The sequence below is a fragment of the Cavia porcellus genome, unplaced genomic scaffold, assembly GCF_034190915.1.
Source record: "Cavia porcellus strain 051 isolate PalLab524CR breed Dunkin Hartley unplaced genomic scaffold, mCavPor4.1 scaffold_4, whole genome shotgun sequence".
Taxonomy (NCBI): Eukaryota; Metazoa; Chordata; class Mammalia; order Rodentia; family Caviidae; genus Cavia; species Cavia porcellus.
Window position 1 is genome coordinate 44,045,571 of NW_026947487.1, and position 14,880 is coordinate 44,060,450.

At 45.4% G+C, this 14,880-nt stretch overlaps 1 protein-coding gene across 2 annotated transcripts in view; it reads right to left on the reverse strand.

The window, feature by feature from the left end:
* Positions 1 to 14,880, reverse strand: part of Stk24 (serine/threonine kinase 24) — a 99,106-nt gene that overhangs the window by 45,476 nt on the left and 38,750 nt on the right. Inside the window, exons 1-2 of one of the 2 annotated variants that reach the window (XM_023560578.2) lie at positions 11,908 to 12,000; positions 9,275 to 9,505 (exon numbers count right to left, since the gene is read on the reverse strand). In XM_023560578.2, the coding sequence (XP_023416346.1) occupies positions 9,275 to 9,505; positions 11,908 to 11,985 (309 nt within the window). In that variant the 5' untranslated portion in view covers positions 11,986 to 12,000. Of the gene's footprint in view, positions 1 to 9,274; positions 9,506 to 11,907; positions 12,001 to 14,880 lie in introns of those variants that run through there. The other variant, XM_005007157.3, reaches the window with a different exon arrangement.

Consider the following 14,880-nt stretch of genomic DNA (forward strand, 5'->3'; position numbering starts at 1 on the left):
AGAACAGAAGATAAGGAATCTGTGCTTCCAAAGGCCTCCTCCTAGCTCTGCTAACCTCTGCCTCTATCTGACAGGCCACAAGGAACACTACACCAGATGGCAAAAGCAAAGCAGACCAGAGGCTGAAAAGAACTGGACAGACACAGCCAGCCCTGGAGGGCAGAGCGCATGAGAACACGTGACCACACTATGGTCCCAAATCTCTGGTCTCAATCTCTGGAGGCTGGGGTCAGGATGCCTGGGGTGGGGGTGAGGGTGACACAGCAAAGTAAACGGTCCTCCCTCTTTCTCTCTAGGTCATTAGTGGCTTTATCATACTTTCCAAAAGCAGTTTTGCAGATGACTTAAAACTTCTACCAAGAATCAAATGTGAGCTGTATTAGCCCCCAAACCTCCATGGCCCAAGACACAGAGGAAGAGCGCTCAAGGGGAACACATAACAGGTGTTCAGCGTTACAGGGAATTCAAACTCACCAGAGCCCGTGTGGGACTCAACACGGCGTTCTGCACCCCTCAGACCTCTCCTTCCTTCCTCCCCACAGCCTCTACCACTTCAGAAACAAGCATGTGAAAGACAAAGCTAAAAGCTTACACAAAAACGATTAATGTTTGTAACCAAGGGGAAGTAAATAGTTTTCTTAAATGGGACCCTAAAAGCAGGAATCCTAAAGTGAAAATCTGATGGATTAACTACATCAAAATTAAGGTTCTTCTCCCACAATGGACACTCTGGAAATGGCATCTAAAACCAAGAGTAAATAACTCACACAGATACCTCAAATCCTGAAACAGGAAACCCAATCCGAAAACTTCACAGATACCAGGAACAAAGAATTCAACAGAAATTACAATGGCTAAGAAAATACAAATTTACTCACAATAGTAAAAACACAAGTGTCATGGTTTATGTGAGTTGCCCCTAGACCTCATATGTTTGCATAGTACATTTGTGATTGGTTCATTGTCTAATGCTTAGATTGATGGTGACTGAGACTAAGGGCAATGGACTGATTAATCTGGCAAAGGAAATTTCAAGGCAGTCAAATGTTGAGGCTATTGCATGGCTATTGTTGGGGGCTTCTAGCCAGCTTTATGTTGCAAATCAAGAGCCAAGAGCCCAGCAGGATAATTTAAAATGCTGTGAGTTTGGCCAGAAGGAAAACTCCAGGAAAGCTGTGGATTGTAAAGATAGAGTTGAGACTTTGATTGCTGGGCAGAAACAGAGAGATAAAAAAGATGGCCAAGGATGATCCCTGGAAGCAGCAGCTCTCCACCCTTTACAGGCTCAACACTGCAAAAGTGAAAGAATTTGCTCAGAGGAGAAGGCTACAGAACCCCATGCTCCAGAATGGCAATGGAGGCCACATAAGGTTCCAGAATGGTGACAACACAGAAAAGCTTTTCCTCACAATCAGGTAAAACAGAGCCCAGCAATCCAGGCAACTGACCCCTACAGCTAAGACAAAAAAAAAAAAAAAAAAGAGGCTGGCTGCTGCTCCAGCTGGCAGCAAACCTTGGCAGCATCCACATGGTGCTGATTTTAAGTGCAAGAAAAATGCACAAATTCTGAAGGTAAGACAGCTTCCACCTCAATTGCAATGGGTCTGGGAGGCCAAGCAGTGTGCCCCTGAGAGGGCAATTTGTAAAGATGTAAGGGTAAAGCCAAAGGTGCAGTGGAGACCCCCAAAGTTTGGAAAAGCCAAAAATGTGGATCATCCAAGGAAAGCTGCAAAAATCGAGCAGAAAGGGTTTAAGAAAAAGCTGCAGAAGCTAAAATCTCTAAAAAAAAGTGCCTTAGGGTGGAATCGTCCAAGCCTTTTGGAGCTTACAACCAGATTGCTCCAAATGCTGAGCATGAAACTCTAAGACTTAATGTTTACCCTGCTGGATGTTGGACTTGCTTTGTTTCCAATGCTTTATATTCCTGTTTGTAACTTTTGGAATGGTAATGCTTATCTTGTGCCTTTACATTTCAAAAATGTTTAACCTTGTTTCATTTATACAGGGGGTTACAGTTAAGAGTTTGCTATAGATCTTAGAGGAGACTTGAGACTTAAAACTTTTCAACAATGCTAAAACTGTTAAGACTTTGGCAACTCTTGGAGATGGAATGTCATGGTTTATGTCTGTGGCCCCTAGGCCTCATGTGTTTGCATTGTGCATTTGTGATTGGTTCATTGTCTAGTGCTTACATTGATGGCGTCAATGCTACACCCACCTAGTGGTGGAGCTAGGATATATTATAATGGCAGGAAGAAGGTGTGTCTCTCTCTTGGCAGTTTTTGCCTTGCTGTTTGCAGCCACCACAAACTGCAGCCCCGCCATGCCACCCTGCCTTGGAGCCAATTGAATATAAACTAAAACCTCCAAAAACTGTAAGAAATAAACCTTTTCTTTCTCAACTTTGGGCATCTGGTGTTTTGTCTCAGCAATGAGTTAAAAGTAACCAAGACAACAAGTATAACAAAATACTGAGTTGTATCTGAGACTGGGGAAAATAATGGTGCTTTCTTTCAATTTTTGCCAAAGAGACAGACAGAAGGGGAGAAAAGGTAGGTACATCACACTCAACATGAGTAAACACAAGAGAAATGCATACCAAAACTTCTTCATAGCCACTAAGATGGCTGTAATTTTTTTTAAAGAGCAAAAATAGATAACAGATAAGGAGAAAGCAGAGTCCCTGTTCACAGGTGTGAGAATGTAAAATGATGCCACCTCTTGGGAAAATGGTCTCCACGGTTCCTCCTAAACAGAGCACAAAACTCCTGCAAAGGCTGATCAGAGTTTAATATGTGACCCACGGCCCAGACACACCTGGACGTGCACTTTACCACAGCTCTAAGCAGCTCCCCAGCCTACACTGGGTCTGGCTGTGGAAATCAAGTGGGTGCGATCATGCCTGAAGTTCTCTGTGCAAAACACCCTTTGTGTTCTCCAGAATCTGAAATGTCAGCTGCAAAGTTTCATTACATTTATACCTTTTTCTGAGGCAAGAGATGGTTGTTTCTTCGATAGGGCAGAATTTCCTCAATAGAGGCATCAATGACAAATGGGCCAGGTGGACCTTTGTTAGGAGGCTGCCCTGTATGTGGCAGGGCAATGAGACAGCCCTGGTCTCCATCCACGAGGTGGCAGAGGCACCAACACCTGACAAGGTGTCGTGAGGTGTTGTGAATAGAGTGAGGAAAGGATATGGGGGTGGTCAGGAGGGCAAGGAGCTCTGTGGCCCCAGATGGGGGCTGTTTGTGTTTTTTGGGTTTTTTTTTTCCAAGCACAGAAAATCCTCAGACTGCACAGGATCTGCTATGTGGGGCTTACGGGGCTTCTTTGGTTTTTTAAGTCAGGTTAACTCCAGTTCAAATAAGCTAGAAATCATTTCTTATATGTACCAAAATAGTAAAAGAGTATCTTGCTTTCTCTACCTCAAGATAAACACTGCTGGAACTCTGTCTTTGGAAGAAGGAAAGACATGAAGAAAGAAACTGCATTTTGGTGATTTTTCTGGGACAAAAGAAATTGTATCTATTAGGCACATATCTGAGCTAAAATGTTTTCAAAACCAAATTAACCCATCGGCAGTATGAGCCTAAAACGGAAGCTTATGGTTGGCACAAGAGCATGGTTTTCCAAGAAACAAGAGAAAGGTATGAGTTAAGAATCCAGATGTGTCCTCCTGGGACATGCTCATCATGTGGCATAATTCTCCTCTGAGATATAAAAAGAATCATGAAATTGTAACACAAAATGGACCAGGCAGAAAAGCATAGTGGACAAATTACAGTCTACTGTCCAAATTAGGATGTGTCTAAAAGTCAAGGAGGCAGCGGTTAGTAACTATGCTGGGACAAGAAGCGTAAGCCAAGACCAGAGATAAACTGTTACTTTGCAGGAGCACCAACCACAGATGCTGCTCACTTATACCTGCTGTGTATCCTTTCACTGCTTTCCCTAGAGGTAAAATGACTGGTTTTTCATTTCACTGGGAACTATTTTCTCTAGAGAAAAGATGATGAAGGGAGACAAACCAGAAGTCCAAAGAATCCAACTTTGAGGAGTTAATCTGAGATTATGTGTTTGTACTGTACCTACACCATCAATCCCTTACCAGGATGATGTGTACTTCGAAAACACATAGAGGGACTTTCCGTGTCAGAGACTGAATCTTAAGGGAAAACCTACCCAGATGATTTTCAGGAACTTATGAAAACTTACTTGTAAACCAGGATCTGGATCATTTTTCTTTTATGTCACCACAACAAAAACTACCACCACAAATTAAGATCTGAAAAGCACACGCTTTTTCTGTTCCTGACCACCAACACCACCCCTTAAGTCTAGGGCTTTGTACATGCCAGTCAACATAATACCACTGACTTACCTCCAGTTCTCTTTTTTTCTGTTTATTTGGAAACTTATAATTGATTTCCTTTAAACTAAACTAAGTTAGAAAACTAAGTCACTTACTATTAAAAGAAAAATGATAAACTCATTTTTTAAGCATGCTAACAATCTGCTTTTTACAAATTTTTGAGTCAGCTGGCTCAGATAACTTTCCTCTTAATAAAAACAATCTTTATCATTTATAAAAACCTACTACATACATGATCCAAAATCCTGCAGTAATCCCATAAAAATCACTGTAATTTATGAGGTATAATTCCAAAATACGGTGAATATTTAAATTTTTAAAAATGTATCACAGTATAAGACACACTGCCATTAATCCGTCTCCCCTCAGCGAAACACACTGATTCCACTGTCTTTGTCACTTTCTGGAGCAGTTCTGGAAGCCTTTTTTAATGAGCATCTTTAGTTGCATGGTTGTAACTGTCCCGTCCTGAGTCGATTCAGAACATTTACCTTTCACCGTCATTTTGACTTTGGAGAAGAGCCAGGAGTCACATGGTGCCAGATGCGTGAATAAGGTGGATAAGGACACATCGTAATATTTTACAAGCCTGGCACTCAGCAGCAGCATTCTCTGTCTTTTTATCACACCTTATAAAGACACTCACAAAGAGGATTTCCAGAACTGTTTTTAGCAAACTGGCAAGAACAATGGGACAAATGTGCTCAAGTTAAGAGAGTATTTTGAGGAAGATTAATGGCAGTGTGACTTTTACTGTGATAAAAAAATAAGGCATGTGTTTATTCCTTATTTTTAATTTAATTTTAAAGAGAATAAAACAGAGCAATAAAACGAATTGATACAGATAAGACAGTATCTGATCAGCCCATGCACCTGCACTGTATCCCTAAGGATGCTGGTCCTGCACTAGCATCTGAGACTCAAATCCCGGCTGTGACCATCAGGATTTGACTGAATCCTGACTGCATCTCAAGGCAGAGTTGTAATCTCCCCAACAACCACCAAGAGGCCCCACTGCTGAGACATCGTGGGCCCGGAGGTCGGGCAGAAAACACTCCGCGAACCAGGAACCACACTGTACCGTTAGCATTTTAGGTCTTCATAGCCCAACTGAAGCCAAACCCAAAATATCTACCTGACCCTGCCGTATCCCTCTCCCACACACAGCTTCAGTCTGACCTTGTGGATGCCGCTTTTATGTTTTGAGAAAACTCCACTGACTGGGAGATGGAGACTTCTCATTATTTTACCTGGTTTAATTTCCCCAAAATTAAATACTTAAATCACAGTTAATGAAATTTAATAGTAAGTGATAATCTTTAATACACTTCCAGGCCTCACATGTGTTAATGTAAATAAAATGCTCAATGTTGCATTGTTTCTGCTCTCCTCTAAATTGTCCTTATCTCTGTTTTTAAATCTTTAAGGAGAAAATAATGCTGCAAGGCAATTCGGTGATTTGTCATATAGCTACACAATCAAAATTATCAGTTTTACTGGTCCTTGGTAACAACTAGTCTTTTTACACCCTTTTCCCATTATTTTTAACCTCTTTTTCTAGATTAAATGAGTAAAATAAAAATGGTTATAAAACCTTTGAATGTTAACCCACCAACAAAGACAAAGGCTTCTGGCAATCTCTCCTTTGTCTGATGTGGCCATGGTAAAGCCCCTCGAAACAGAGTGAAATTCTAACTTCATTCCCATCACTTAAAGAGCAAAGAACACAAGCTCTGAATGCTACTAGTAAGTGCTTGAAAGGGCAACAAAACCATACACACCACAAAATGTTTGCAGCTGAGACTCACTGGTCTCAGCAATCAGCTTACTGTGTGTCTCACCTGACTGTCAGGACTACACTAACATAGACTTGCTATGCGCCTATCGCGATGACAAACAGCCTGAGTGTCTGGCTCACCACTGTCCTCTTCTGGGTCCAACGATTACTCAGAATTCCATCATACAAGACCAGGCAGGCAGAATTACAGCTCTGGATTCCAATCCTGCCTGACTGTAACAATATTATTTCATCATAGAATGATCTTTTACATGACTTCCAAAATCAAGGGCAATTTTTCACAGTGGGGACAATGTTATTCCTAGCATTGCTGCATCAGTCATATTTCCTAAGGGACAAATCTGCCTGGTAAAATATGTTTAAAATTTTAGACAAAACTACTGAAACTTTGTATCTGATCAATTAGCACCCCAGGAGTTACTCTATACCCTGTAGAGTTGGTGGATTTTGTAAAAGACTTGGAGGTGTGTACCAAGTCCATTTCCTCTCCTGTTCAGCCCAAAATTTGATGGCCCTCCCAGTTTTCTGGGTCAGGTATGGTCATGGGCCATGTTCTGGCCAAAGGCCATGGGCGGAAGTAATGCATCCTCTGCCTAGGACTGAGCACATCAAATTTTCTCACAGGAACCTCCATTTCTCCCTTGACCCACCCACTTCAGCAGGTGCACACAGCCACATATCTAAGAAAACAACACAGAGGAACCCAGGTTCCTGAATCAATGTATGAAGGGAAAGAGCCAGGTCAGGGCAATTCATGAGGAAGGGACAACCTCCTAACATATCTGAATCACTGGAAATGTAAGGAATTTATTGTACCAGCTGGCATCACGGTAACTAAATAAAACACACTAGGAGACCCTAGATCAAGGTTAGGTGGATTTTGGAGCCTAATGCTTTGCCTTAGTGACTCAGATCAGGAGAGGACATACTGGATGGAATCCCTAGATATATACAGTCAGGGTCATCGGACAGCCAATCACCCCAGCATGCAGGGATGGTCTGCTGCTGGGCTGAGGCTGAGGACAGCACTCTAAACCACTGGTCTTTAGTCTCTATGCTTAGCTGGTATGAACCCTCAAAACCATTTGATTGGTAAGGTTCTTCCATACAATGCAGCAAAGCACCTAACCTGCAACTCAACATGTGCTCTATGTAGCACTACCCACTCACACTGAACAGCACCAGGGCATAGTCCAAGGGGAGATTTTTCCTTCAGCAGTTGGTTCTTCATAAGAACTTAATACTGAGACACACTGGCGTGCCCCGAAGGAAGATGCATGTGTTCTCATGTATCAAGAGAATGGTAAAATTTATCCTGTTTTCCCTTTGCCTTGTCAGGACCCAACCCTGATGCACCATCATGGCAATACAGTTTGCCATCAACCTTCCTCCAGCTTCTCTGGACCTGGTTTTCTTGGTTTCTCACTGGATACTTTCACTGCAAATTACCTTTATTTCAAAGTAACTGAATAGGTGAGGTATGAATAAATTTAAAGGTCATTAAAAAACTACCAAATGCACATACTTTCACGTAATCCCCATTTAATTTTTGCAACTAGTTTTTGTTTTGTTGTTGTTTTCCAGTGTTTTGCATACTTAAAACAAGCCCTCTACCCGAGCCACACCCCCAATCCAGTGACAATGAGAAAACACGGTAATTTTCTGTTTTACAAATAAGGAAACAAGGAAGTTTTTATTAAAAAGTTCTGGCAACACAGGTAAATGATGGGAAGGTTCAACTCCAGTGATATCTGCCTCTAAAACCTACTGTTTCCATTTCAAAATGCTACACCTGACCTATGACATACTGCCAACCTTTATACAACAACAACAACAAAAGAATAGGATTACCACTCAATTTTTGACTTGCTTTAACTATTCACTTTAGTAAATCAATGGCTCTCAAAATCTCCAAACTTTGACTTACACTTTATTATCATAGGCCCACAAAACCAAGATCTATACTCTTTTCTCATTTTGGGGTAGGAGTGGGAGGGTACCAGGGATTGACCTTAAGACCTCACACTTGCCAGGCAGGTACTTATGCTGCCAAATCCCTGGCTACTCTCTTTTCATAAAAGGAGGTTTATGTAGAAGGTAACTCAGGAATTTAACATGGTCATGACAAAACTGTAATACGTCTCTGTGCCAGGTGACCCTGACCCACTTGTGGTACATGTATGACTGCCCCACTGGGCAGCACAAGACAGGCCCAAAAGGTGTACAAGTCGGCCTCTGGGACAGTCACAAATGTAACCCTGGAGGAGGTTCAGGCCAGTGGGAATATGTTAAAACACACTAAATTGGGGGCCTGGGGATTTAACTCAGTGGCATAAGCGCCTCTTGCAAGCAGGCAGTCGTGAGTTCAATCCCTGGTACCAATTTAAAAAAAAAAAAAGCCACACTAAATCTTAAGCTCAGTAACATGGACAGATGTCTAGAAACCTAGGACACAAGCACAGTCATGGACTTTCTTAGGGATAGAACAGGAAGACCCTAAAACATCAAAAATCAAGAAAAGGTTCCACACAGGATCAGAAAAAATTTGAGTATTATTCTTTCCCAGGTCAAGAACTAGTCAAAAACCAAGGATGAATTTAATGTTCAATTATTAAAATTCCTACTTTAATTATCTACTCACCTAGCATTCTTGAAAATGTAGACCAACTAGCTAACGAACCACCATTACTGATTCCAGGGAGTTTTTTCCGTGGTATTAAACCCCAGATGATGACTGAAAATATCAAGAGATTCCTTCTCTTAGGCTGGCACGAGTGTTTATCACTACTCGTACAGTTTGTTAACATTAGGTGATTAATGGTTACTGTTATAATAATAAGGTATGGTTTTGATGCCAACATGCCACTCAAAAATATTTTCTTGTTTGAAAGAAAATGCCTACATCCAACACTTTTACCAAAAATACACTTCTACAGGTGACATTTAAGATGATAAAACAGGCAAAGTCAGGTTCTTTTGATCACAAAGGTCGAAGCTACTCTCCTTCCTCTGAAAACCTGCCACGCTGCTGGAGTCCTTTGCAACCCCACCAGGCTCTCAGCTGAGTGCTGCGTAATGGAAAGTGGCATTGTTTTAAGCCTTACCTTCAGGTAGGATCCATAATATTTGGTTACGTATGGACTGTCGCACTGACTCAGCACTGTGATTTCTTGTTGAATGTCCTCTATCTCATCTTCAGCTTCTTCCAGATCAATGATTTTTATGGCAACCACCTTCTGAGTCCGATTGTCAATGCCTTTGAACACCTCACCAAAAGAGCCCTTTCCAATCTTCTCTAGTTTTGTAAAAAGCTCCTCTGGGTCTGCTTTCAGGTTCTGCAGGAGAGAAGAGAAGAAGGAAAACTGTTAACACCTCCCAGCGCCATGACCGTTTCTTTGTCTTATTTCTCCCACAGTGGACCGCAGTCCTGGGGGCGCCAGTCTGTGTTCTGTGCCCAGGGTCAGGCTGCTCGTGACCATAGTTCGTCAGGGTCCCAGGTCCCATAAGACTACTAAATGCAGCAAGTGTGTAAATGAGAACAATTACCCACTTAATGCAGGAAAAAGGGGCAAAACCCCCAACTTTTATATAATGAGTAAATAAAAACCTACATGTTTATATGAATTTACCAAACAACGTGCTGGCCCACGGATGTAGCTCGGTGGCAGGGCTCTTGCTGAACATGCAAGGGTTTAATCCCCACCATTCCAAAGAAAACCCAGGGTGGTGGGAAAAGAAGCAAAGGAAAGGAAAAAACCCACTCTTATCTAAACAAAACTTCTGCTTTTTTCCATACCCATCACCCAAATTTCCTAAATTTGGATAAGTATTTGCAAAAACACAAGTTAACTAGCTAACAGTGAAAAGGTACACCCTACCTCTAATGGACTATTTTCAAGTCTAATAAACACAGTTCTACGTGTTTTCATTTACACCTATGCCTTCACCTGAACAACCTAGCCAATCCTGGAGAATAATCAGCCTGTTTTCTCTCATCACACAGATGTTACATCCTCAAAACATCAGATGAGGGGGCCAGGGATGCAGCTCAGCAGCACAGCGCCTGCCTGGCAATTGCAAGGCCATCAGTTCAATTCCCAGTAGCACCAAAAAAAAACCAAATGTCGGAAGGAAGCTCTTCATTGCCAACCTGCAGGCTCCAAACGTGCATATGCTACCCATGTCCAAGCAGTGAGGGTGCCTGGACTGAGGTGTCCACTCCAATAGGAACCCGTGAAGAAATATAGGAAACCGTTACCCCCAGGGGCACCTGGGAACACTGGCCGTCATGAAACAGGGGGTGGGGAGGCAGAGAGCAGAGCCAAGGACACTGTGGATCTCGAGTAAACACCTCCCCAGTCCTAAAAGCCAGCAGAACCTCTGCTGCAACACCAGCCTGGAACCCCACAGGGCATGAAAGGACTTGAGGCCACCAAACCCTACAGACACATTTATCCTCAGACCCCCTGCACTTGGGAGGGAAAGGATGCTGGGACCAACCTCGACATCTATACACCCTTCACAGACACGGAAGTGTCACAAGAAAAAAGCAAGAGGGGAAAGGACACAGACTGAAAAGGAGGTATAGAGGAGGCAGCGGTATCCACACTAGGTGACGGACACAGGACATGGCCCCGTCAGCAGCACTGAGGTGAGGGGCTTCGCAGCATGTCAGGAGCCGCCACACACTTGCCTCTCAGGGCAAAGCTCACCGGGTCCCAAGTGACTGTTTCCAGGGGGTGCTGAGCACCAGGCAGCCCATTTCCAACTGGAGAAACAGTGCTACAGCAGCTCCCCACGGGAGCAGCACACAGCAGTGACACAGAAGCCAACAGTCCCAGGCAACCTGCTTCCAAAGGGTCCCGCTAAGACTGTACCCCAAAAGGAAAAGCTCACGAACCCACTGACCATCCCAGCAAAAACAAACAAGTAAGGACCATGTACTGCATGTCATACACAACATGAGAAATGTATCCTGAACTTATCATACGAAAGGGGCATACAGAGACCATGTCTCTTGGAGCTCTGCACCTGTGGAAGGAGCAGCCTAGGGGACCCAGGGCCTAACTGCCAGGATCATCCACGGACTACACATGGAGCCAGCCCATGGCCTGCTCAGCTAATGAGCCACACACACTGCATTGTGTTGAAAATTAAGTTTCATTCACCTTCACTTCTACTTTAAGCACTGCACTCTGCATTTCAACCGGGGGATTGATGGAGATGCCCTTGAACTGTTTATCCTGGCCAATGGCCAACACTTTCAGGTCACGGAACTATGTTTCCAATGTCTTTTAGACACAAAACATAGGAAGCCTGAATGCAGATTCTAGGCTTTAAAACCAGTCCAAGACCCTGCACGTGCCAAGAATGTCCATGACCAGCAGTTGCTGTGCAAGTTAATTTCTTCAGTGGGGATGGTTTGGGAAGCCAGTAGGCAGCCCAAAAATAGCCTCTTGCAATTATTTTCAAATGTGTCAAGTACTCCAGGTGAGCACCCTGGCAAGGTCATGTTTGAGAATGTCCCCAAAGAATGTCAAGAGTCCAGGCAGGGACCTTGCACCCTGCTCATCCTGCCCGCTGCCTTTATCCTGCACCTCCAACCCTCCTGGCATTAACACAAGAAGCTAGAACTAAAGGATTTCGGGGGCAGGGGTTCATTTCCTTTCTTAAGCCTAATGAAACACAAGTGAGTTTCAGCAGCTACAAACTTCAGTTTTCTCATCCTTTCCCTTACCTCCTTGCCTCCAGAATGAGGCGGGGTGGCCCTCCTTTTCTTCAAGGCCAGTCCTAGCAGCTGGCCTCTGGGATCCATCCTTCTTTCCTCCTGGATACAGACTAGCAGCAGCCCTCTTCCCAGCTCCCTCTCCCATCTACCCTCCTCTTCTGACTCTGCCCTGGGCAGCATGCTCAAGTTTCACCCACTCCCGCCTCCTCCACTCACTCCTTCCTCTGAAGTTCCCGGACAGTCACCTCCATCTGCCCATCCTCCCTCCACCGCAGTCTGGAGCCTGCTGACTCTGGTCACCAGCCATGCAGGAGGCAGCGTCCTGTGTGAGAGCCTCATCATCCAAGCCACCCTCTTGTAACTTTCCAGTTGCCTGGCATCCACAATGGCCTTGATCTCTGCTCTTCTCCCAACACCCCCAGCTCCAGAAGAATCTTCACACACAGACTACCCAGGGAAGCCCTGAACCCAAGACATCCCCTGGTTCCAAGCTGGGCAGCCTGTTCTTCCTCTGCCCTCCCTGAATGCCAGGCCTGGAGAGGAAAACACTGCTTCTCCAAATCTGGCTCATCAGAATCACCTGGGACATGTACAGCAAGGAGAAGGCAGACCCGGTCTGCATGTTTAAAACACTCCAGCTGATTCTGAGCAGCAGCTACCTTTATATCACTGTAAATTTCTGCCTATGTGAAAAGTCCACAGTCAGGCACAAGCCCTGCCTTTGCACTGGAGCTCTTAGGGAATCATCATTGGCATCCACATCATCTTAAGCTCAATGTGGACTGAAAAAAACCTGTCACTTTCCCTGCCTAACTGGACTGCCACCTCAAATTCTTCCTCGGTATCACACTGTCCCCTTTGCTGGACAGGAAAGTGTGGGAGTTTGGGGACCACATCTTTCACCTCTACCTCCCTGTGCCAGCAGTGGCATGGAACTGGCAGTCCATAAATGTCCTTGAGTGACAAGCAAGACACACAGTCACAGACAGGCTCCTGGGGAGAAACCACAAGGAATATCCTAACTTAGAGGCCACTCCAAAGGAGGCTCTAGACAAAGATGCTTGCTGACAAGAGTGACAACGGGGTGGTAAGGGCCTGGGGTCTTCAGCCAGAAGAGAAGTAGACACTGCTTTCCCTCCCAGGGCAGATTCTCAAATCTCAGCAGCACTGGAATCATCTGGAAGGCACGTTAGGCTGTAGGCTGCCTGCCCCCACTCCTTGGTGTGTGACCCAAGAATCAGAACATCCCTAAGTGACAGGGTCACCGCCCACCCCACCCTTCCCCACCAACCACAACTCAGAACTGGGGGCGAACAACAACAGTGTGGCCAAGGTGACTTCACTAAACAAGCCACTTACCCACATCTTACAATGCTGAAGAGGTCAGCGTGTTACAAAAATAACTGAGCCCGCCTCTCCATGTCCACACCCCGTGAATGTGACTTTGGCACTCCTCCTGGCCGGGGTGAGAAACCCAGCAGCCACTTCCTGCACCAGGCTGAGGTCCCAAGTGTGTGTGAGGTCATCCTAGGCCATCGGCAGACTACAGAGAGCCCAGAAGGACCAGCAGAACTGCCCAGCAACCAAAGGCTCATGAGAAATAAGAAACCATCACACAACAAAAGACAGCTTATACAAACACCGATGCTAGATGCCGGTGCCACACCTACAGCCCATCCTGACTGCACTGCAGGACCACTAGGGACCATTTCCCATACAGGTGTCCCGTTCCTCCCTCTTTAAATACAGACATCTGTCACAGACCCTCTTCCTGCCACTGACTGCTGAGACAATGGCTTTTCAGGTCCCTGCTCCCTGAATGGAGAAAAATCACAACCAGAGAGCGGCTGCCCCACCAGCATCCAAGCCCCTGAGCAGTCTGTCACTGTGCTGCAGCAGGAGGATGGCGGGAGATGGATGGACCCTGAACATGGCAGGGACAAGGACCCTGTCACTTTCCAGCAGACCACAGCCTTGGGAACCTGGAAAGGCCAAGGACCCCACTGTGATACAAACTAAATCACTGCTGTTTCCAGTCACCAAGTTTTGGGATGATCTGTGACCCAACAAAAGGTAAAAGTATGCAAGAGAGGAGGACGCAGAAAAAAAACTGTCCACTCCCTGGAGACAGGCACAAGGAATGAGGGTGGGGAGGTATTCTTCACCCCGGCAAGGAGGGCTGGATTATAATAAAGTACCTGGGTGCTTCAGCTGCCCTAACACGGCAGAGAGACAGCTGTTTCCACTTTTACTGTCTTCCCAAAAGCCCTTTCTGGGAGCTGACCACCTGCACACAGTGACCCATATATCCTCTCACATCCACTCAAGTGACCAGCCGGAAAACTGCCCCTGGCGAGAAGGGAGAATCTGCTAAGACGGAGGAGTGGCCCAGCACACTGGCAACGTTTGTCACCAGGGCCAGAAGAAAACGCCGAAGATGGCCTACTTCAAAAGCTGCCAGAGCTTGTTCTCTGACAAAGATCTCCTGGGCAGGAAAGAAGCCACTATGCCAAGCATGTTGAGAATTTTCTTGGCAGACAGGTTTCTGCTGAGAAAGACTAGGAAGGCCTGCCCCACTCCACCTACTTCTTGCCTCAGGGCCCCAGGTGCAGCAGAGCGCAGCCTCCTCTTGTCCTCCCAGTCAGGGACACACACAAAGCCCTCCGTGCTCACCTTCCCAGAGCAACAAGACTCAGGGAGATCAGGGAGGCAAGGAAAGGATAAGGCCCGCTCACTCGGCCTGCTGAGGGGCAAGACGGCAGTGGCGGAGCACTCCACACTGAGCAGGAACAGGAGGAAGAGTGGGCCTCCCAGGCTTCCCAAGGAAAAACTTGCCGAGCGTCAGGCCCCTAAGCTGCTTCACAACTGTGAGCCTGTTTCCTCCTCTGTGGAGGGGACAGACAGACAGTAACAAAACATAATGCTACACCCACTCAAAGGCAGCCAAAAGCGAGGTCTAGCACCCACCACCACTTCCACATG